General features: G+C 44.1%; 1 protein-coding gene across 1 annotated transcript; it reads left to right on the top strand.

The window, feature by feature from the left end:
• Positions 1 to 1371: 1371 nt before the first annotated feature.
• Positions 1372 to 23734, top strand: CYB5R3 (cytochrome b5 reductase 3). The gene is made up of 9 exons (XM_065845044.2): positions 1372 to 1467; positions 6156 to 6287; positions 11079 to 11151; positions 13690 to 13796; positions 15127 to 15256; positions 16288 to 16371; positions 16509 to 16594; positions 19597 to 19696; positions 21297 to 23734. Exons 1-9 carry the CDS (start codon positions 1447 to 1449, stop codon positions 21467 to 21469), a joined length of 906 nt encoding a protein of 301 aa, XP_065701116.1. The 5' UTR covers positions 1372 to 1446; the 3' UTR covers positions 21470 to 23734.
• Positions 23735 to 24770: the final 1036 nt, after the last annotated feature.

The raw sequence follows: 24770 nt of genomic DNA, 5'->3' as shown, positions 1-24770 counted from the left end.
CACGGACACAAAGGCACATTTGCTTATTAGTCATTAATTTGTACACATCAATGTAAATCAAAATTTTAGGTGGTCTGTCAGAACCACCCTTTCTTGTTGCACAGGTCAGTTCTTGTGCTTTTTGGATAAACATCACCATTAATGATTCAGGCTGGTGGCCATCACTGACACAGATGAGATAGAATCATAGAATCATTTTGGTTGGAAGAGACTCTCAAGATCATCAAGTCCAATCGCTAACCTAAGACTGCCACTAAACCATGTCCCTAAGAACCTCATCTATATGTCTTTTAAACACCTCCAGGGATGGTGACTCAATGGCTTCCCTAGGCAGCCTGTTCCAGTGCTTCACAACTCTTCCTGTGAAGGTATTTTTCCTAATATCCAATCTGAACCTCCCCTGGTGCAACTTGAGGCCATTTTCTCTCCTCAATGGAGATGGAGTAGGTTCCCAGAAGGATTCAGAAGTACTAGCCTGGGGCAGCCTGGCACCCAGGCACCTTTCTCCTTACTCCAGGTGTATGCAGGTGCTGGCCCCGAAGCAGTACAAGCGGGACATTTAAGGCTTGGGAAGTTTATTTGATATAATAATGAATTGTGATGTTGACATACAGAAGACATCCTCATCTGGAAAGAGAACCGACCTCCAATTGCTGGTTAGGTAAGGAAGGCCCTTTGACTCTACCTGTGCTTTCCCCCATTGTTATTTATGCAGTTTTATTAACTGCATAAATAGCAAAAGGGAGTTATGCATGCGGTATAATGATACCATAAGTAGGGGCTCACAGAAGCGGCGGCACTGGTGAAAATTACGCGTGTGCGTGCTCTGCGGGGGTGGGCAGGGGCACGGGAGGCAAACACCCCGGGGGGAGCGGCGAAAGCGCAACTACATGGTTTCATTTTTTTTTTCGTGATTTCCCCGCCTCCCGCTGCGACCGGGAGGTCCCGCCCGTGGGCGGCTGCGCCCCGAGGCCACTTGCCCCAGCGTCGCCTCGGGTTCTCGTTACGCGAGTCCGCTGTTCTCCCCCAGCGCTCTGCCGGAGCCGCGCTGCCCTGAACAGCGGAATCACCGCCTCTTCCACCCCACCTCCCCCCCGCCTCCTCACGGGAAAGCGGTCCCGCCCCCTCTTCACCGGGCAACAGGCCCAGCGCCGGCGCCTCAGTCTCCGGCCCCGCCCCGGCCCCGGGCGCAGCCGCCACTGCCTCGGGGACCTCTGCGGGGACCGGGCGCCTCCTGGCGGCCGCGCAGCACCCCGGTCGGCCTTAGAGGGCGCCGGCCGTGGGGTCGCGCAGAGAGGTGGTGGAGGCGGCTGGCGGCCGCCAGGGGGCGGCGGCGACTCGGCGCTGATTGGCGGGGCGAGGCAAGGCGTGACGTCGCGGGGCGAGGCGTGACGTCGCGGGGCGGAGGAGGCTGGGCGGGGCTTTCGCTGCTGTCAGGGGGCAGCGATGGGGGCGCAGCTCAGCACGGTGAGTGCGCCCGACCCCCGGGCGGCGGGGCCGCGGGGCGGGCGGAAGGGAGGGAAACCGGGAAGCCCGGAAGCCCTGCGCCTCCCGGCACGGACGGTTGAGGTGCCGACTGCTGTGGCGCCGTGTTGTGCCCCACCCTCTCCCCTCCCGCTCCTCCCGCCAAGGCCCTGGGCGAGCTGAGGCCCCGAGTTCAGGCCTCGATTTCAGGCCCCGAGGCCTGGCCGCGGGCTAGGGGAGAGGTCGCACCGCCCGTCGCGGTGGCCCCAGGGCGGGCCGCCTCTGCGTGCCTGAGCAGAGCGGGGGCCCCTGGGAGGTGTCGCGGGGTGCGCGAGGCCCCGGCTGCCTCCCCTGCCGTGTGCTCAGCATCCGGGAGGGAGAGTGGGGGCGCCTGTGTTGAGAGCCGCCAGTGACCCCCTCAGCGATGCGGTGGCTCTGGGACCGTCTCATGGCTGGCACAGACTGGAGCGTGTGTGCCAGTGTGAACACCCAGGACTCTTGTGCATGGGGCAGTGGCGCCTGTATTGGGTGCCATGGCGTGTGTGTTTTTATTCTCTCAGTTCCCTGAATAGTTTTTCAGTGTCCATGCTGACAGCTTTAAAACCACCAGCCTGGCAGCTGCTGTTGTACTGGAGAGCTCTTCCAGGAATCATGCCCGCTTGGTGGGTTTACAGTGCTATTATCTGTAGCATGCATCATTACTCTCTTTTGGCAGCTGCCTGACACATCGTTTCTTTGCTCTGATGCACCTGCTCAAACATTTCTGGTTCTGGATTTGTGAGAGTAGGACCAGAGCTGGATGCAACATATGCTGGTTTGGGTACAGCAGCTTAAGCAGAAGAGTTTGAGGCAGATGCTGAAGCTGCAGAAGTTAAGAAATGCCTGTTCCCTTAATCCTCTTTCATAATTTTCTAAAACCAATGAGAAGAATGTTTAGCTAAGGTCACTTCAAAATAGTGTTTGAATGAGGAAGCGGGGGAGGGGGGAGTGGAGCTGGAGGTACAGGCTTTTTCTTGCCAAAGAAGCATTCCGTTAGTGTGTTTACAGGGCAGTTCAGTGATGGAGTGTCCTGCTGTAAGGTTATGCATTTAACTGTACCTTGTTTACCACGCCCTAGTGGAAAGGGCTGGCAGTTTCTATGCTATGGCTCCCTCTTTCTTGGAGCCTTTTTGTTGTCCCGCAGAGGTTTGATTCCATTAATAAAAATTCCTTCTCAGTTACTTATTTTGTGATCTCTGCTAGCAAGGATTTGTGCAGCTGGAAACAGTGAGTCACCAGATCTTCATTTAGTGGTTCCTGGCATTATGGTCAGCCAGTTGCTTGCAGCTTTCGTGATTGCAGTGCAGTTATCTACATGAATATCTTGATACACCCTGTGGTAAGAGTACATAGATCATTTTTTACCCTGAGACCGTGTTTGTTAGTAAGGATAATTTTTTGTAATCAGCCATCAGTTCTGCCCACCAGCTGATACCTTCTGAATAAGGAACTAAAATAGCTATCTGAAGTAGTGAGTCTGCGCTTTCTTTCCACCTAAATCCCATGAGGCTTTTGCACTGATTGATTGTGAATAACAAATTGCCTTCCGTGAAGCTAACACTGTTTCAGAAGTATTTGTTGAAATCAAACTGTATTCTGTTCAATAGACTCGTATCTGGTGCGTTGCTTCAAAAAGTGATAATTATGCACATTTGGGAAAAGTATGTTAGTATCATAGAAAAGCTATGGTAGTTTTCACTTGACATCTGATGACCCAAAAATTATTTGCAGAGATGGGAAAAAGCATTTATCTTGCACACAGGTGGAAAAGCTGCATTGCGAAGGTGGTATTTCAAACTCCACTCTCCTGTCTTCCTTATCATCGGTTACTGACATACGTTAGTGTTGAAGTAGGTACTGAGCCCAAGTTTTTGAATTCAACTGCAATTTTGCTAGACCACAGCTGCGGTTTTTTGGGGGTCCGTTTTAGATAGCCACATCGGTAAATGAAACTAGTTTAGTTTAACATATTAATGTCGTATTTGAAAAATCACCTGCTGCAGATTCAGCTTGCTGTCTCCACCAGGTCTCATTCACCTGTTGCAGTTCTCATTTGGGAGTGTATTTGCTGCTCTGTCACTGTCTTTAACAGCTCCCCTCTCTCACACCTTTTTTGTGACTCAATAACAAAAGTTCTTCCTGGAGCTGCAGAAATTTTGTGGATCTGCAGGAATTAAGGAATAACATTCCTGTGAACTTAAGCTTCTTCAGGAACAACCTGTGGGGAGTTATTTCAGTATTTTCAAATAAAAGTGAAAAATGCAGTGTGTGTGTGCATGACATGGTGTGCCTTCAAGCTTCATCCAGTGTTGATATACTTTAAGCCTTTACAGTGGCATTTTAAGAAGGGAGAGTTTATGGTCTCTTTCAGTTTCACACTTGCCACTGTTTTAATAATAATAATAATAATAATAATAATAATAATGATGTAGCACTTTTTTTTTTTAATAGCCTCCGGAGAACCGTCACACTTGCATAAATGTGGTACTAAAAGGCTAGTCAGGTTCTTTTAAAAGAAAATGAAAGTGAAAGCTAACCAGGCAGGACTTTGATCTCTTCCAAAAATTAGTTAATGCAGTGTGTGCAGTCTAAGACTGCAAGTATAATATTTGCCTTTTTTTTTTCTTATGGACATGCTTTTTCCATCTCCTCTGTTAAAGCATTGAAAAACAAATTACGGAGTTGGGGAGGATTTCTATAAGTAGTTGTTCAGTTTATTCTCCAGTCCCAACTCAGGACCGAATCTATCCACACAGGTGACTTTCTGGGCTGTTTTAGTACTTATCTAACCTCACAAGAACAGGACTGTCCCTGGGAAGAGGCAGTAGAAATGAAGGATTGGGCCTCTAGCTGAGCACAGTCCTGGCAGACTGTGCTTGTAGGCTGTGAGTGACCCACCTTCAGTCCTGTAGACCCACCAATGCCCGAGCATATGGCACTGGGCTGAGGAGCTGACAACTTCCTTCCATCGTGTCCACACAGCTGTGGTTGCAATGACATGGTCTCTTCTGTGATTTCCTGGGCTGGGCTGGTCACTGGGTCACTCCCAGCTGGGGATGGACAAGGTGGTGCAGTCTGGGGATATGACCTGCTCCTGCCTTGGGGGGCTTCACCCAGGCGGGTAAGCTCATCCCTGCAGCAGACTACATGACCACCTCTCTGTCTGCCTGTAGGCGCTGTGATACAGAAGGCCCAAAGCAGCAGTGCCCATTAGGTGGTGTGGTTGAGGAGCATGTCTGCATGTGGGTGTACCAAGGAGCACAGAGGCACTGTGGTGGGTGGGAAACTGGGATGATAACCTGATGCGTCTACTCCCGGGCCTATCAGAGGGGAGCGACTAACTCACAAAGCCTTATCGCCACGCATGTGCACCCAAAGGAGTACAGTGAGACACTGGCAGACAGGAGAGCCCCAGTAACCCTCAGAGAAATGAGCCCCACCCTTTCCCAGAGCTGTCTGGGGGAGCCATTTTCCCATGGGCCAGGGTGACGCCTCTCTGCATGTGTCAGTGGGAGGGTGGCTACCCGTGCAGGCTGGGGGGGGCACGGGATGCAGGGAAGGAGTGTTTGGGGATTGTGGGATGTTTAGGCGAGGAACCAAAGGCAGGGATTGAGGCTATTTGGGGATGAACAAATGTGGGGAAAATAAAAAGGATAAAAGGTTAGAAAGGGCTGACCCTGCATAAACAGGCCTGCTCTGTCCCCTTATCTGTCTGTGTCCTGCAACCTGCAATCAGTATCGTATTCTCCTTGAATGCCACAGCCCCTTTCCTGGGGAAGGACGCTGCTCTGGGTGCACATGTCTGTGTGGAGGTCTAAGCACTAGTGCCTGGAGCCAGACTGCGGGTCAGAGAGCCTGTATGACTGTGGTGCCAGCACCCAGCTGGAGTGTGTGATGGCTAGCAAGGATCAAGCTGGGCTAGCCAGCAAGTAGGCAAGGTGGCCTGGGAGCCAGTTGTGTGCATCTCTGAGCATGAGACCGTCAAGGACACTGGCTGCTGTAGGGGCTGGGGGTCCTGGCCAGCTAGAAAGAAGAGTGGGCTCTGTGGTCGAGTGTGAGATCTCCAGTCACTGGGGGCCACAGCACATGTGACGATGTGTGAAGGGGTGTGTGCAACTGGCCTTGTATGTCCAGATGTCAACTGGGGAGACTGGTTTCTGGGGACAGCTGCTGCAAAGACTAAGCCAGCTACTGTTTGATGCACTTTGTACGCATGTGTGTACGTGTATTTCCCGCTAATAGACCTTCATCCTGATTGTTCAGGGAGGGGAACAGGATGAGGCAATAGGTTCTGTTTGTGTTGATCAGTGTGGCCAGCTGTGTTTGTATTTGGGCATTTGTTGTATATGTGTGTCCATGTGCATGCCTGTGGTCAAATGTGTTAGCCTCGCTAATGGTTGAGCTTCCAGGTTTGGCAACCCACTGCCAGTCTGCCAAGTGCCTCAATGTAGGAGTAACACCAGGTATTCATAAAGCAAATTTGTGTGTCATACTGGTTGGTAGTTTTTTAATACTTCTACTTCCTGCTCATATTAATACAAAGAAACACAGTTTTTTTGGTGGTCAGATTGTCATGCTACCGTATTCCTTCTCACCAAAACTACTCTGTCATGGATGCACACGTCTCTAATACTCCTTCTGTATTTCTGCAGTTGGGTCGGTTTGTGACGTACCCAGTATGGTTTATCTACACCACCATTCTGAGGTTTTTCAGGAATCCACATCCTGCAATTACTCTGAAGGATCCTGAAGTGAAGTATGCATTGAGGCTGATTGATAAGGAGGTAAGTGCATGTACAGTGCTGACCATGACCACTCCATGGATACTGTGAAACACTTACAGCTTCTGAAATCTTGGGTAATGTTGCAGCAGCACACATACGTGTATTTTAAGGAAAGGGCTGCTTTTTAAATGCTCCTTGCCTAGTATGACTGAGTTCTGCAGTTCTGCAAGGAGCTTGTTTCTGAGCAAGTTAGAATGGAGAACGCCGCTTTAGAAATTACCCACCTCATAGTTTCTGTCACGTGTTTCTCTTTTTATTGAGTACATCAGCAGAAATTCCTGAATTCTGCCCTGCTAAATTGGCTATCAGACAGAAGTCATGCTGTCAGGCAGAGCAGGCAGTTTTTTCCATGGTCAGTAGCTTTCAGCATGGTATTTGTCAGAACAATGTTGATACTGATTCCTGGGTTTGGATTTGTGCACTCTAATGTGTTACAGGAAGAAAGCTGTTTAAATGATGTGGTTCTGGCAGCACCTGAGCTGTGTTAGCTTCTCTCTCTCTCTCTGTTACAAGGAGAAGCTGTTCTGTACCTCCTGGGCTGCTCAAACAAGTTCTCAGAGGAAACTCATGACCCTTTCAGGGGTGGGTCTTGCTATCAGAAATTGATGCTCAACTTGTGGGAAAGGAACGAAAGCCATAAAGGGTGAAAAGTCCAGATTTACTTTGGATAAACTCACCATCAAAAGCGTGAAGTAGAAATCTTGGCTTTTCAGGTGTGAAGTCACACCTGAAGATATTTTTAGTTATGACTTTTTATGTCAGTGAGCTAGTCAGAAAGTTATCAGGAGAATTTGGATGAAAAGGACTTTGGAGTGGAACAAAGCTTTTTTTTAGCTGTAGAGAGTGCACTGGTAGCTTGGTTTTCATTTGTTCTGTTTGTTGAAGAAAATGATTACTGTCATTCTGAATCCTGGTTTTGTGGGAACTGAAAGCTTCCCTGTGGCTTGGGCTGGGTGACATTACTGAGTTTATTTCTCATGTGTAGTGCAACAAGCCTATTATTATATACTCCCCAGTTTCACATGAGATCTGTAGCATGTGGTTCCAGGTACAGGGTACAGTCTGCCTGACCTGCAGGAGTGGAGAGAAGCTTGAGCCACTGCTCGTATTTCTGAGAATTAAGCTACTCGCAAGTTTCTGCTGTAGTAGTTTGTAACAGAAGAGAATTCACAGTTCACTTGGGTTGGTTGGTTTGTTTGCTTGTTTTTTCTAAATACTGATATTTTTCTCACTCTTGTTATTTTTTATATGCTATTTTTCTTATTTTTATTTTGAGGTGGAGGAACAGCTCTTGTATAACCAGGTCAAATGCTGCTGCATGTGGTACCTTTATCAACTGCAAATATTTGACTGATGTTTATAACTTTCTGCCTAAATGGGAAGTGTGCCCTAGAAACAGAAGTTAATTTGGAAAAATAATGACTTGGTACAATAAGTGCTAGTAGCTTCTAACATCCTGCCAAAAATCTGGTGCAAACACTCTGATCTTCGGTACTAAACTTCTCAACGTTACCATATCCACCTGTCTGGTAAAGATGAAATTAGTCAGAATCTTTCTGACATGCTTCAGTTTGTAGTTTACAAGCTATTACCTTTGGAGTGGATGAGAACTTTCATCTAAAAACACCTGTCATTCCACAAAAACATGTCAACTTGGGAAGAGAATTGTGGTGCTCAGTGTGGTTGTGGAGCCTACTCAAGACATTTATGTGGTTAGTTAGAGTTTACCTCCTATTGCAAGAGGAATTTCAGTACACTGGTTTTACGTTGCTATGTTGCCCCTTTTACTTGCCCAGCCTAGCAAAAGACCCTCATATTTTAAAGTTTCTGCTGTTCCCATGTTGGTATTTATTATTCCCTTTTAGTGACTATGAAGCTGTTGATACCTTCACTAGAAGAGCGCCAAAATAATTTGTGTTTAAAGCAAAAAATGAGGAAATTAATTCCGTGGTTTGTGAGTAGGTGGGGGTTGTAATTTTTGACCTGACGTATTTTGATGATACAGTTGAGAGTACAGCCTTGCAGAAACTTTTCTTAGTGGCCTGTGGCCCCAGCAGAGGAATAAGAAGCTTGACCAGGAAGGGAAGTGGCAAGAACCACTCAGACTGACTTCACAGCTAAAGAAAATGGACCTGTGACTGCAACAGAAAACTGAGTTGCATGTTCTGGGCTGCCATACAGCAATACACGTGTGTGAAATTTCAAAAGGATTCCAAAGATACATGTAAACAGTTTTTAGGTGTCTGCATTCTGAAGTTTGAAATGCAGTGGTCTAGAGAATGTGTAGTTTGACATATATGTATATTTTAATACAGCTTAGATTTTTGTGTATGAAAGCTGGAAATCGAACGCACCGTTTTGACAAGTTGTGAGCAGAAGCCTTTCTTCCTCTACTCACTGTCTGCCTTTTACTTACCAGCTGAAATGCTAACATCTGCCCAGATGGAGTATGCCATACCCCCATCTGTTGAACAGAGAAATAAGGATCAGAAGGCTGCTGCATTTAACATAGGAAAAAAAAGTCATAATATAGCTAGATGTGCCAATTTAGTTTGTGCCTTAGGAAAGCCCACGACTTCAGGTGTTGTTTGTTGTTGGTTTTTTGTAATGGTAAGCATAATTCATTTGTTACCTTTCAGTGGCTTCAGCAGAGCACCAGCCTGCAAAAACTGTTCTCCAGCTTTACATTTGCAGTTGTGAGTGGGAAAAACTCCTCAGCACCTGCAACTTGAGACAGAAACGCGTATTGGTAACCAGAGGCCAGGGGCTTCCAGGCAGCCAGGGCAATGCCAGATGATGGCATTGGGGAAGGCAGCGGAGATGACCCCATGCTGGAGGTGGCTTCTGCATTCTCTTTCAAGGGTGTCTCTAATGTAGCCTTGAGGAACAACTTGCTGAGTGGCATGCTCAGTGTGTTGGACGTGTGACAGAGACAAGGCGTAGGCGTGCTGATCTATGTATGAGGAATTTCTTGGGCCTGTTTGTGTTTCTCACAGTTGCCGCTTGTGGTGCTCCAAAATACTTGTGTTCAGAAACATTGGGCTAAGCTATCTCAACTTCAGTTGATGAGATGATTAACTGGGAATTCAGAACTTTGTTCTTTCTGCATACTGTTAAAAAAGACATCTTAAAATAAAGGACACAAACCAGCTTTGAAGTAGTGAAGTTGGTGCTGAAATTTTCATACAGAAAGAGCAGTGGTCAGTGTGGGAGCAGCCACGTTAAGTCCACGTCAGCTGTCTTTCTTCTGGAATTTTCAATGGCAGTTACTGTTCCTGCATTGACATTAGTACAGAGAAGCCCTTTTTAGACTGCCACTCAAGTTTCCTTGTTTCTTCAGCTTTTACCTTTAAAAGATTTATTGTGAAGAAAATTTCATTAGTGTGACCGGAACTCAAAGACTAGATCAATTCTGATGAGGAAGAAATCTGTCTCCATCAGTTACTTTAAAAACAAACAAACAGAAAAAAACCCAAACAAAAAAGGGTTACAGTGTTTTTTAGGATGTTTATGGAATTTTCTCTAGAAGGGATATTATGTCCCATAGGGCTTTAAAAAAATAAAATCATTGGCTGAGGCATTAGGCTGTATGCTGTTTCTTTCTGTCTTTTTCTTTTCTTTTTCAATCCCATGAATGTGATCTGATTTTTATGAGATAACACATGGTATAAGAAATAACATTTTATTTACTCATTACCAAAATTTTATTCGAGATACGACTTTCTAGTAAAAGATTAGAATAATTATCCCAGCTGCACTGTCTGAATAGTCCTAATTTTATAATGAAGTTCTTATCTAGAGTGCTCTTTTCAATTTAAATTAAGGATTAATTCAGTTTTTATGGGGAAAATATTTTTAAGGCTCTTAGCATAGGAAAGGGGACCAGGTAGCTACTTCCTGATCTTCTTGACATCCACTAGTATCTTCTGAAATCATATTCTACATTGAAATCACAGAATCACAGAATGTTAGGGAGTGGAAGGGACCTCAAAAGATCATCTGGTCCAATCCCCCTGCCGGAGCAGGAACACCTAGATGAGGCTACACAGGAAGGTGTCCAGGCGGGTTTTGAATGTCTCCAGAGAAGGAGATTCCACAACCTCCCTGGGCAGCCTGTTCCAGTGCTCTGGCACCCTCATCATGAAAAAGTTTCTTCTCAAATTTAAATGGAACCTCTTGTGTTCCAGTTTGAATCCATTACCCCTTGTCCTACTGTTGGCTGTCACCGAGAAGAGCCTGCTCCATGCTCGTGACACTCACCCTTTATATATTTGTAAACATTAAGAAAGTTAATGGTTAATTCCTCTGATTTTGAGAAATCATGGTCAGAATTTTGAACTCCTGCATATTTCCATTTTGAAAGAGAATTGAAGAACTGATTGATTTTTTTTTAATCTGTGGCCTTTGCAGAGAAGGCAATGAAATGTTCATACCATTTAGAAAGTTATCATTTAGTTTTAATCTGCATAGGAGTATCTTATTAAGTTTTGCTGTTCACGTTTGAATATACATCAAAACAGTATTTGCATTTGTCTGTTTCTGTTTTTACTTCTAAAATATTTTGAGGTAAAGTTAAGTTTTTAGGTTTGGATGAAAAGTTGACCTCTGCAGGATTGCCATGTTCAGATGAGTTCATACTTGCATTATGGAAAAATTTCATTTAGGATGTTGCTGTCCCCCAAATATTTAATCGTGTGGGAAGCCAGACTAGCATATTGGTTTTACAAGAAAAATCACAAACATTAAATCCCAACAGAAGAGCTGACTGTTCTTTTTATTTTCCTCTTTCAGGAAGTTAGTCATGACACAAGAAGATTTCGATTTGCACTCCCTTCCATTGATCACGTTCTGGGTCTCCCTGTAGGTATGTTCTGTCTTTCCTTACTGCGAATCCAAGCGTTGTTGATAATACTATAAGAGATCTTGTGGGGATTTTTTCCCTACATTTTCCTACATTCTGAATTTCAAATACTGTCCTTGTGGCTTTAGCTGGTGTTTAGAGCTTTGCAAGATGATCCTCATGCTGTGAGTCACCCAAAGGGTCTGAAATCTTATTTACTTACAGAAAGTGTACATCCAGCTTTTTTCTGTGAAAACAGTAGAAACAAACCCTGGATTTTACTTGTGTTTTCCCAGTCTCAGCTCTCCAGTGTGTGTTACTCCCATGGTGCTTGGTCTCTGTGGTCCCTTTCCATCCCCCAAGGCAGTGCTTTCAGCTACTTTTCCTCTGACACATGTGGTTTACCAGATGATCTGCTCGCTTCTGAATTTGCAGTGAGTCTCATGGAGCTTCTGAATCACCATGGGGCAGATGTTTCCTTAGGCACTGCCATGTGTCGTGTTGCCTTCCATAAGAGCTTAGTGCTATTGTTTTCTGCTGCTTATATAAAGAACATTTAATTGTGACTTGTGTTTTATAGGCACTCTTGCTTTAATAACCTGTTGGAGTGATCTCTAGGTCAGGTGCTTTGTGGTAGTCCTTAGCACTTTTTTACCATTACCGTCTATCGTGTTTAGGTTCCCTCTTGTTTGGGGTACATTATTCTCTCGACCTTGTTAAGTAGCCTTGAGGCCAAAGCTAGTTTCCCTCTCTTGCCCATAATGCACATCGAGGAGTAAGCTGTCTCACCTCTGTAATTGTTCTTGTCCTACACGCTAACAGAAAGGAAGCTGTTGGAGGTGAATTTGGCCTGCTGAATGCCACGGCTTCCTCCAGTGTTTCCATAAGGTCAGAGGAAGTCAGCAAGTTATTTCAGCATAGCCTGAGAAGGTGCATGCCTGGCCCTGCATGGTCCCAGGAACACCATAGTCATGTTTCCAAAGATGCTCTACACAGGCTCACCTTCTGTGGGTGACTGGGGGAGTGGTTTACTGGGCAAAACTTGGGAAGTAAAGAGAGCTGAAAGCTGGTGAGAGTGCTAAAAGCAGCTGGGAGCAGCAGGCTTGGCAGCCGTGAGACAGATAGTGGTGTTCATTCTGCATGTTTAGTCCAGCACCAGCATTTTGCTTTTACCACCAGCTGGAGTGTTACAGGAAAAAATGTGATTCACGCTGAGGGAGGGTGCAATTCTCTATGAACTCATACAGAGGCTGCCAGCTGCTGTTGTCCTGCCAGGGTGGGGTAAAGCTCTAACAAGTATAAGCATAAGGCATGTTTTCCCTTTGAGAGGAGCGCCTTTTTTTTTTTGATTTGTATGAATTCTTGTGAGATGGGCTCCAACAGCAGGCCTGTCTGTCCAGGTTTACAGACTGCAGTGGTTAACCTGGATCTGTTCCTGGAGGAGGGGGTGGCAAGGCCACCCACCCCTTGCCTGGAGGAGGAACAGGTGGCTGCTGCTGCAGGTGACTCCATGTCTTCTCTAGCTGGAAATACACGTGCTATCAGGTGTGAGTGTAGGCTTTGCTGAGAGGGTTATTTGCATCACACTTTTATTACGTCCACGTACAGCTTGAAGTGAGTTATGGTTGCTTTGTTCCCAAGTCACCAGGTAGCACAGCTTCCTTCACCCACTGGTTTGCCTCACTAGCCCTCCAGCTTGGCAAACCAGCTCCCGGTAAAAGCTCCTTTTTGTGTTCCCAAAACAGGCAGAGGAGCTGTGTCGTCTTTGGAGAGCTGCATTCATCTTAACAGATACAGTAGGTTCTGTTGACCTAGTGGTGACAAAATAATGAAAAACAAATCCCCCCCTACGTAGTCTTCCCTTGAGTCTCTTCAGGGTGTTGGAATTTTATAGGAAAGCCTTTGAAAGGAGTTAATTCTAGTGTTTTTTCATCAAAAATGTAGACCTTGAGAAAAGAAACTCTTGTAGAGAGTTCAGTGAATGTGTGACATTGAAACGTGATCCCTATGTTCAAATGTTAAAAGCTGGAGAAACAGCAGAGTTAGAAAGGTGCTTTATGTCTAGGCAGCCTTAGCAATGGCAGCTAGAAGACCTCTTGGTAAATGTGAGCGATTTGTGGTCAAGGTAAGAACAATTGTAACTGAAGTATAACAGTTTATAACTAACATGTTAATAAAGAAGTGTGAACACCACTTGACAGTTTTCCCCTCCTTTGTAATTTTTGCTTGGCTGTTCAAGAGAGGTATATCACATCTTTGCAAGATCTCATGTACAAGTATGGCTTTGGTAAATGTAAATGCATGAAGCTATCAGAACAGATGTGATTTGCGCTTAGAGTTAGCAGCTGAGTTGTCTGCCCTTCCAGGTAGAATCTGTGCATGGTCAACAATTCTGACAAGGTGTTACAATCTCAGTAAAATGAGAGAGGAAGAAGTGGGGCCACAAAACCAAGGTAGTCAGGAGAACTTTGGGACTGCGTTTGCAGTCAATGCTAACTCTGTACATCCACTGAAAGAAAGATCTCCTGAAAGCAAATGTCTTATTTTCTTCCCTGTGTACAGGACAGCACATCTACCTGTCTGCACGGATTGATGGGGCTCTGGTTGTTAGACCTTACACTCCAGTTTCCAGTGATGATGACAAAGGCTATGTGGATCTTGTTGCCAAGGTAAGAATGTCACGCTCTTTCACCAGACCGGGCAACTTCTGAGACCACTTTTACACTTGCAGCACGACGTGAAGTCTGATATGTTGGCTGCTGTTCAGGTGTGTGCCACTGCCAACTTCCACTGTTGTAACAAGTGATCTGCAGTTACTAATACCTACAATCCATATGGCATTTTGCAAGTACTTCCTTAGTGTGTCTCATGAGGTGCTCTGTAATTTTCTGTATTTGCATACTGCAATTTTCCAAAGTCTGTGTAGACCTGTAGTAGATGTTCACACACCTTTTCAATCCTTCTGAAATAAGGAATCGACCTTGCCTGAACTGTCAGCTTCTTCTGAAGCTCATGTAATATGGTCATTATGATCATTAAGAGTGGTGATAGTTATCATTACTGATCTAGACAGTGTGACAGATTTACTTGGCAAGAATTGATTATGAGTCTTGTTTGTTTTGCCTCTTAGTAGCTAGACTAAGCAAATGTATTTAAAGCTGACGGGAATTTAAAACCTGAATATCTGTATTGCAATTCCTCTTAGCATTTTACTCTTCATTTTTTTTCTTCTTTACAACTCATAACACTTCATTTATTTTTAAACTAGATGTGAATTAATTTGCCTTTTTCTACCTACTTATCTTCATGCATATGACTTTGCACCCTGAAAACATGACAAAGGAAAATGTAAATCTTTGACTCAGCTAGGAATGTTTCACAAGACCCATCCTTCCCAGTGTGACTCTCCATGCATGCAAACAGTGCTGTTCTTGTAAAAGCGTAGCTGGTCTCAGCTTGAGCTTTTTCTCAGCCATGTGAATTAAAACAAAAAAAGCAGCACGGTTCCAGTAATGCAGCTACACCCACTGATACCTGTTGTTGAACGATTGAATATTCAATTAGTTGTTATCCACTCTTTTGTTACTCTAAGATGCAAACAGTTGGCACTCCAAGAAGAAGGTTTGGCATATCCCTTTGCAACTGAGCTGTCAGGGGTCTTTTTCAGAAGTGTATCTGTTTGAAATCACAGTGGCTTTTTTTTGTTTGTTTGCTTTTGTTTTGAATTTGAGTGTAGATCATGTGAGATTTTCTATGTTGCAGAAATTTAATGGAAAACTTGCCAGTCTGTGTCCAATTTGATCAAAATCAAGGCAAGATTGGCATTTTAATATTGATCAGAAAGCTCAGTGCTTCTCTTAGTGTCAGTCAAATCTGCATTGATAGTATTTCTTTATCTATTGTGTTCTTTGAATGAGGGCTATGGGTACCTAAATACGTGAAGGGCAAATGCTTATCTTTGAACTGTGAGGTTAAATGCTTCATTGTTATTTTTAACAGATCTACTTTAGAGGTGTTCATCCGAAGTTTCCTGATGGAGGGAAGATGTCCCAATACTTAGACAGCCTGAAAATAGGGGATACTATTGACTTCAGAGGACCAAATGGCCTACTTGTCTACAAAGGAAAAGGCAAGACAAATGCAGAAGATAAAATTTATCCAGAGTAAACAATACAGGAAAAAAAATTATCAAATAGTAGTAAGACTGCTCACAGTTTTTTCCAGCTGGGTTCAGGTCTTTCTCTGCATGAAAGAAATTGTTAGTGTCTTAATTCAGTCAATGGCCATCCTGAGGGAGAATGTTATATGATTATAGAAGTGCTTGTATCTATTCTCAAAGAAAGAGATTCTCCCCTGCTTATATGGACAAAGTTTGTACACTGGTAAAAACATTTGGTATTTGCACTGTCTAATGCTAATTTCCCCAGTGAAAATTAGCTTCATCAGTAGGAAGTTCTTTTATGTCAATATAAAATACCTCGCTTTGGCATACTGCAGCCACAAATGTGTCACAAAAAACCTTCTGGCAGTTTTGTGAGCAGCAGAACTCAGACATGTGGTTTTCCAGAGCTTTGTACATTCTGTTCATGTTATCCTGGATGAAGAGAGGTGTGAATACAGCAAATACAACATTTTGAGCAGTTTCAAACTCTTTGTCAGACTGGGCTAAAACTGGCAAATCAGCTCAAAAAAAGGAGATAAATATACAAAAAAACCCAAATACCCTGCATATTACAGTTTTTCCCTTAAAATAATCTGCATGGGGTAAATAACTCTCTGGGCAGATTAACTCCTTTGTGTAGAACTGTTTCCAGAATCTGGGCTTCTGAATATCACTGGGGGTGTTGGACATGAGTGACTAGAAATACAAATAGTGATGGCTTGATGCTATGGTCAGAAGTATAATAATAACCCGTGTTGGTGTCCGATGTTACCATCACATGTCTTACAAGCTGTAATCATCTTTCAGCATTTGTTTTAATTTGTGAAGTCTTCACCTTTGTCTGTGTCCTGCTCTTGCTTTATGAAGGACGAAGGGTGACAGGGCTGAAACAAAGTCAATTAGCTGAACATGCTGGTTAGGCATAATAGGCCTTTTTTCGTGCTTTGTTCACTGTTTTCCATCTCTCTCTCTCTCTCTCTCTTTCTCTCTCTTTTCAGGCGAGTTTGCTATTCGACCCGAGAAGAAAGCTGAACCAGTTAGTAAGAAAGTGAAATATGTGGGGATGATTGCAGGTGGGACTGGTACGTATATATAAAGATTCATCCTTGATTTCTGACAGCTGGTAGATGTGTTTGTTCATATTTTCTCTCACATGCTCACTTGCACTTTCTTTTTTTCTGTTGCATTCTTGCACCATTGACCTGCCTTTCTCTTTCAGGAATAACACCTATGCTGCAGATCATTCGAGCAATCATAAAAGACAAAAATGACCCTACCACTTGTCAGCTGCTGTTTGCTAATCAGGTAATTCTGTCCTTTTTTCTGTTTATAAAGTTTTACTTAACTAACAATCCTCCACTCAGCAAATGAAGTTCTTGCTGAGAAATCCTGGTGCAGAAATACAAACCCTGAGGGGAGAAGTGAACTGAAATGTTGAAAACTTCCTGTATAAAAGTACTGCAATGAATTGGTTTTTAGTATTACTATGGAAATGCTACTTTCCTACTAGCTAACACTCAACACTTCCTTTCCTATGCCTCATTGCTCTGTTTCTAATCAGGTTTATAAATGTTTTAAAACTCTGCATTCCTTTGTGCAAGTAGTTAATGTTTTGGGCAGGCTTTCGGGGTTTTCTTTCGTAGTGGAAACATGAAAGCGGTGGACATCTGTCCCTTTCAGCAATTGTAGCTCCACAACTTCACAGCAGGGTTTGTATGTGGAATCTTTGTGTTTGAGAATACCTTAGGTGAGGTTAAATTATTATTGATCTCCAGCAACTCCCTCAGCTACTGAGCTGTGATTCTGTATAGCTGTCTCCTTTCATTTCGATTCTCTCTGTCAGTTCTTCATGCATTTTGGTTGCTCTTTGAGATGTATCATTCTGCCGTGCTGGACAAAGGAAGGATCTCTCATCCATGGAATCCTTGTGACAGGTTTCTTGGATGACCAGGCAACCCAAATGGTGGTGTGCTGCTGAACTGCAACGCCCCATCTTTGCCTGATATTCTTCTGATGTTAATCCTTTTGCTTTTAAATTTCTCCATCATAATGAATATTTGTTTCTGGATTATGAGCCGTTATTTTTTGTGAACCTCACTTCATGCCTGTGTTTTTTAGCCTCTGATATTCAGTGTATCCTCATTTCTTTTGTACTATATCTGAATCATAAACCAAGATCTTTCTACCCAGAAGCTATCATCCAAGTGCCAACAGATGCCACATTCTGATGCTTTATTGTAACAAAACCCCTTGAAGAGCCCTGCCAGCGCCTTCTGGTGCTGGCTGGTGTGGCTGCAGCACCTGGTCCCTGCTGAGCCTTAGGAGTTGGTATCAGGGCAGGAGGGCCAGGATTTGCTGTGAGTAATACAGAATGACTAATACAGGGCTAGAGCTGCTTTAGCACCCTAGAAAACCTGCTGCTTCCTGCAAGGGGAACAGTTGTCTGCATATTAGCAACAGCCTGTGTAAACATAAATCCTTGGCTTTAAAGAGTCTTTGTATCCGGTAACCACACAAACATAAAGCAGCCTCATGACAACTGGTCACTCAGGAAAGCCTGCAGACTAGATGAAGTGGGCCCATGTGAACCTCATGAGGTTCAACAAGGCCAAGTGCAAGATCCTGCACCTGGGTCAGGGCAGCCCTCAGTATCAATACAGGCTGGGGGCTGAAGAGACTGAGAACAGCCCTGAAGAGAAGGACTTGGGGTTCTGGTGGATGAAACATTGGACAGGAGTCGCCAGTGTGTGCTTGTAGCCCAGAAGGCCAATCGTATCTTGGGCTGCATCAAAAGCAGTGTGGCCAGCAGGTTGAGGGAGGTGATTCTGCCCCTCTGCTCTGCTCTGGTGAGACCCACCTGGGGTCCTGCACCCAGCTCTGGAGCCCTCAGTACAGGAAAGACATGGACCTGTTGGAGTGGTGCCAGAGGAGGGACACAAAAATGATCAGAGGGCTGGAACAGCTCTGTTGTGAGGACAGGCTGAGAGAGATGGGGTTGTTCAGCCTGGAGAAGAGGTGGCTCTGAGGAGACCTTATTGTGGTGTTTCAGTACTTAAAAGGGGCCTGTAAGAAAGATGGGGAAAGACTTTTTAGCAGGGCCCATTGCAACAGGACAAGGGGTGATGGTTTTAAACTAAAAGAGGGGAGATTCAGGCCAGACATGAGGAAGAAATTCTTTACACTGAGAGTGGTGAAACACTGGCCCAGGTTTCCCAGAGAGGTGGTAGATGCCCCATCCCTGGAGACATTCCAGGCCAGGCTGGACGGGGCTCTGAGCAACCTGATCTAGTTGAAGATGTCCCTGCTTATTGCAGGGAGATTGGACTAGATGAGCTTTGAAGGTCCCTTCCAATGCAAACTATTCTGTGATTCTTCTAATGTGTGTTTTGCTGATGTTTTATTTTGGGCCTCCTGAAAGAGCTGTGTTGGATTACAGATGACAGCGTATGTGGGCTTGTACTGTGCTTCTGCCTCCCATGCTTTGCATTGGTCAGACCCAGTAATAGCTTTTCTGGAACACATGCAATTGCAGAGCCAGAAGTAGGCACCTTCTCAGCAATAGTTGCTGACACATTCCTCCTTACTCCCACAGGTACAGACAGAGTGATGTCCTCAGTGCCAGATTATTAAGGCTGCAGAGGATGGTACAACTTTTAGTCTCTGCTCTTTTCCCTCTTTCCCGAACTGCAGCTGCTCTGACAGGAACAAGGCTTTTGTTTGGCCTTCAGTGATGTTGCATCAGGGAGGAGCAGAACTTGATACCTTCAGTGGTGTTTGTTGTTCCAATCAGAACTCAATGTTCTTTTGGTTATTTGTTCCACATCCTGTTCAGAAACCAAGAAATTGCCATATGGCAATGCTGATGAAATTTGGAGTGGTAAAGGTGAAAAACCTGGCATTTTCCTGACTGAACGGCACAGTATGGGGTAGGGAGATACTTGTGTGCAGTTGTGGTTAGTTTTTTGATGAAAGTTGCTTTTGTAATAGGAGTGCTAAAATAGGCCTTTACTCTTCTGATGCTACCACTAATCCCCTGGACAAGTGAAGGTCCTGTGTTTTGATACAGGTTTTGCTTCATTCTTTTAGGGGGAAGGCATTGCATGGTCAGGATTTGGGAAAGTTATGAACCTTTTTATTAGCTGTGCCACAGGATAGTCATGCAAATAACTATTTGCTCTCTTCAGCCTGTAAAATGGAGTTGAATAATGTGTTCCATCTCACAGGGCTGTAGAGTACATACTGCTCTGTGGTCATCTGAAGGCTGCACTCCCACGCAGAGCGTAATCATTGTTTTCCTTATCCTGCAGACGGAGAAGGATATCCTGTTACGTTCCGAGCTGGAGGAGATCCAAGTTCAGAATCCCGGTCGCTTTAAGTGTTGGTACACACTGGATAGACCACCTGAAAGTAAGGCTTAGCATGCTACTTCCACTGAAGCTTAAGTTATGCGTATTAATGCGTGTGTTTGACAGGAAGTGTTCTACATCATATGCACATTTCTGGGTTCCTTTCTTCCTTAATGAATCCTGTCTGAATGCATCCATTAGCATCATTCTTCATCATTCACAGCGTGATGCACAGAAACAGATATAATCAGGCAGTGTTTCCAAAGCTACAAAGCTTACCTCAGGTGAATGGTAGCGCAGTGTTTCTCCCATGGCCACACCTGAATATTTACTATTATTTACTCTGGAAGACGACCTTCTTTTCTCCTTCCCCACAGACACAAATATAACATGTTATCTTACTCATGGTCAGAGCACACATGAAGGCAGCTGCAGTGGGAGAGTCAGAGGCTCTCTGTCTCACAGAGATGTGGCCAAGTGCAGACTCCTACCTGGCTGTCCATGTGTGGCAGTCTGTGGTAGCTGATCTGTTCCCTAGAAAATGGAGTTGCCTCTGTATTAACAGTGTTTCTCAATGGAAATATGTTCCAGCTTGGTGCAGTCAAGTTGTTAAAATCATGTGATGTGGCTGGCTGGTCTAAGTGAGAGGATGAGCTGCCTGCATGTGCCTCCCTCAGCCGTGCATGTTTCATGAAGAAAAGGCTGAATTGTTACTGCTGTTGTGGAAAAGACTAAATAGTTTCCACGTTATTCCTTGTCGTTATCCTTTCTCACCATTCCTTGCCATGCCCATCCACATCAGGATGGATTCTTATTCCTATTCAGCAGTAGTTTGAGGCAGAAAAGGACAAGCCATGTGCCTTTTCTTACCTTGTGACCAAGAATACACATCCCCTATGGTGGTGGGGAGGGTCTTGCAGTCCTCACAGTCTGTTGCTGTTATGTCATCTTCTGCAGTTTGTGTTCTCCTGGAATTTCTGAGGTAGCTTAGGTTTGGGTATAATCACTGTTCCTCTTCTTCTTTGATATTTGTGATTGGTGAACAGATCTTAGCAGTTGTGATGAAAGTTCCTCCTTAGACCCCCCTCAATACCGTTCCACAGACTTTCACTACCATACCTGAAACCAGACCAAAACTGGAAATTTTTTGATAGGTCTTACTGTGCTCAAAGGTTTGAGTCAGCAGCTTATTCTGCATGCAGGGCATGTGATGGGTAAACCTGAATCGTAGTATTAACTAATTAGCACCGTGAATGTTCTTACTAGGAACAACTTCCTCAGCTAGATTCTCCCTAGTGATCTTGTAAACAGCGGGGCAAGGAGGGTGGATGTTGTTATTTCACAGTGCTGAAGCTGAGATTCACATTTTATTCACAGCTCTGCTGCAGACTTCCTTGGGGCTTTTTGCAGGCTTTATTTAATGTTAGCCCTTGTTTTCTCCATACATCAGTTTTGAATCTTAAAAGCAGAGGTGGCAGATTTTCTATGTAGTGTAAGTGTAAGTAAGTGTTTTGAGGATACTAATGCAAGTGGAGGGTACAAATGCTACAGTTCAGAATGTTACTAAAAATCCCCAAACCCTCACACTTCACTCTCAAATGACTTGTATCTGTATTTTCCTCCTTTTTTTCTCATTCCCCTACTTTGATTTTCTTTAACAGGTTGGGAGTACAGCCAAGGGTTTGTGAACCAAGAGATGATCAGAGACCACCTGCCCCCACCTCAAGATGACGTTCTGATCCTCATGTGTGGACCTCCTCCCATGATCCAGTACGCTTGCATTCCCAACCTGGACAAACTGGGCTACACCAAGGACATGAGGTTCTCCTTCTAAAGGAGGCTGGTAATTCAGTGATCTCATGTAGAAGGGAAGAAAAACATTTAATGGGGAACAGAGAAGTGTTACAGAGACGGCTGACGCACAGTGCTGGGAAGCTACATTTACATTAAAGATGCTTAATTTTTTTTCTGAATCTCTGGCAAGTAAGACACTTAAGCTTAACTGTACTAAAACTCTACTCTGTGTTGCACAGAAGCAACTGTGTTGTGGAAAGGTAGTGATGCCTGCTGCTCGGCTCCTTGCCACATTTGTCTTATAGAAAGATTGTACTCCATCTCAGGGGAGGGCAGTAGTGCTGCTTAGGGCAGTAAACAATCATTTACAGTGTTCTTAGCACTGTAATCAAGTGGCAGTAATATCCTACTTCCTAGCGCTGTGCATACCCGGTATTTTATTTGGTATGAAGTATGAAAACATATAGAATGTGCTGCATTGGTCACCTTGCTTATGCCAAAATTTTAATCCTTACAGAGCTTTTACAGTATGAGGGCCAGGAGTGTTTGCCTTGTACACATAATCTTTGCAACATAAGAAGCTTAAAGATGCTTGTTCAGTTGAAGGATGACAACCATTTGTGAGTGAAGTTCTTTAAGCTGCCTTGTTAATCGAAACAGAGGGGCAGGCAGCAAGACAAAATTTGTTTCCTTTGTATTTTGGAACAGTGTATCTTAAATGCAAGCACTTCTCTGGCTGGTCACCTTTTTCGTCCCTGGGCAATTAAAGAAACTACAAAAAGCAGGTGGCTTTGTGCACTGTTCTGCAAATAGCTGGAATTTTTTGCTTGGATGTGTGTGAGATAATGAAAAAAAAAACCTCAACAACTTTTGTATTGACTTTTAAATAGATGGTGCCATGGCAGTACAAAAGAAGTTGTTCTGCATGTCCTGTGCAGTGAAAAAAAAACGCTGTGTGAAAACTGGATAAAGTGTTAGTTTCTTGTTTCCCGGGGATGGATTTGGAACGAAGGGAGCTCAGGTTTCCTTGCTGGGGGAAGGGGGTTCAGCAGGGGGCCCAGCTTTGGATGGGGTGCCTGTGCAGGCGGGGGACTCACCTGCATCTCTTCCTCAGGCAAATCTCCAAAGGGCGTTGCTTGGTAAGGGTGCATGGGAACAGCCTTAAGTCACCAAACTGACAGCGAATGCAAATGTCTCCCTGAATCTAAAACTGTTTCTTAGATGCTGTTTACTGTAGCTACCGAAGGCCTGATTTATTTTTTTTAGTATACCTTTTTTTACAGCAGCCTTTTACCTATTCTTTAATAACCTTGTGTGCTGAACCTTCTGCTTCTAAACAACAGAGATGCTGCTGAGATTAGAGCTGTCCTTCAAGGAATCTATGAGACTAAAAATCTTGTTCTGGTGATGAAATCAGAGTGACCGAAATGATGTTTAGTTGTATGTGAAGTAATGTGGATGCTAGTTAGCTACAGGTGTCATGTATGATACCATTTTTTAAAGATTTGGGAAGGTATTTGAGGTTATAGCTTACTATGTTTTCTTTGTGCCTGTACAGCAAATGGGTACTGGGCACTTAAAAGGTTAATTTTCAGCATGAATTAAAAGTACTAAAAGGTACTCCAGTTAATTTAAGGCACCTCAAATGGATAATACTGTTATTAACTTAATTAATTAGACGCTTGCCTCTGAAGTCTTGAATTTTTGATGTGTGCTTCTGAAACTTTTTCTTTAATACCATGCTCCAAAGTTCAAACAATACTCAAGGAAGTTTCAGTCCTCAAGAGGCAAAAACAGAAATATGAGAGAAATCATCTTGCTGCTGGTTTATATCACTGTGGGATTTGCATAGATTTTTTTTCATTATTGTATTTAATGAAGTTTTCTTGTAAAAAAAACAATAACTAGCTGGTTCCGCATCAACTATTTTGTATTGCTTACTCTGCCTCTTATTTTTTCTGTGTAAGAAATAAAGTATCTTGCAGGTGATTCACTGGTGTGTCACTGAGCAAATAACCTTCAACCTTGTAAAAGACAAACAACTGTAAAACAACACTCTATAAAGTGAAAGTTAAAAACAAACATATGAAAGCCTGTGAGATTTGTTTTCCAAAGTGCTTATCTCTTTTGTTTGAGTTTGGTGAAAACCGCTGTATTTTGATTTCGAGTCAAAGAGTAAAATGTCTCAGTTTTTCTCTGTATCGCTCCAATCTACTCTTTTTACCTTTATTTTGTACATCTTCCTTGTGAATATGAGGCTCTTTTAATAAATAAGAGGGATTTTATATAATCTACTGAAACAAAATTGTGTCACAGTCGCTTTTGCTTGATGGTCCTGGGCTATAGCATTTAAACATGTCACGGATAAAAGTTGGGTTTATGTATATTTTAAGCCAATTCATCTGTCTTAAAGAAAGTATGAGTATTCCTCCACTTTTCTGGCAGGATGTGCTGAGGATGACTAACCTCCATCTTCCAAAGTAGCTCAAGAAACATGAACCTGCTGTATGAAGGGCATTTTCTGGAAAGTTTCCTGAGTAAAATGCAGGGAAGTGAAGGGGACTCTCCTCCAGGCCTGGCTAAGGTGGAGCAGCAGCTGCCCTTTCAATCCCATTTTCACAGAATCACAGAATGTTTGGGGTTGGAAGGGACCTCTGGAGATGATCTAGTCCAACCCGCCTGCTAAAGCAGGTTCACCCAGAGCAGATAGCACAGGAATGTGTCCAGATGGGTTTTGAATGTCACCAGAGAAGGAGACTCCACAGCCTCTCTGGGCAGCCTGTTCCTGTGCTCTGGCACCCTCAGAGTAAAGAAGTTTCTCCTCATATTCAGATGGAACCTCCTGTGTTTCAGTCTGTGCCCTTCACCCCTGTCATTGGGCACCACTGAAGAGAGTCCGGTCACTGCCCTTAAGCTATTTAAAAGCACTGATAAGATCCCTTCTCAATCGTCTGTAGGCTGAACAGACCCTCTAACCAAATCATCTCTGTGGCAACTGTTCACTTGAGTGGCTGCTATCAAGCATTGTCCTGTGCTGAGCTAACTCTAGAAACAAGGGTTTTTCCAGCAGTGGCAGGGAAGTGCCTGTACAGCAGGGATGGGGAGGTTTTAATCTTCCCAGGGAGAGGGAAGAGGAAGTGGAGGGCACTAGTGATGGATCACCCAGACAGGATGGATGGAGAGGGGTCACTGTGGCTGAGGAACAGAATGGCTGTAGATTAAGCCCTCTGCCACGCAGTGTCCCTGTAGTGAATGTAAAGCTTGGGGTGGACAGGCCACGTTGCTGCTTTTGTATTATAAATATATTTTCATATATTTTATATATGTATAAAATATATTAT

The sequence above is a fragment of the Patagioenas fasciata genome, chromosome 1, assembly GCF_037038585.1.
Source record: "Patagioenas fasciata isolate bPatFas1 chromosome 1, bPatFas1.hap1, whole genome shotgun sequence".
Lineage (NCBI taxonomy): Eukaryota > Metazoa > Chordata > Aves > Columbiformes > Columbidae > Patagioenas > Patagioenas fasciata.
Note: the sequence above shows the minus strand (reverse complement) of the source record. Positions and strands in the feature narration are given on the sequence as shown.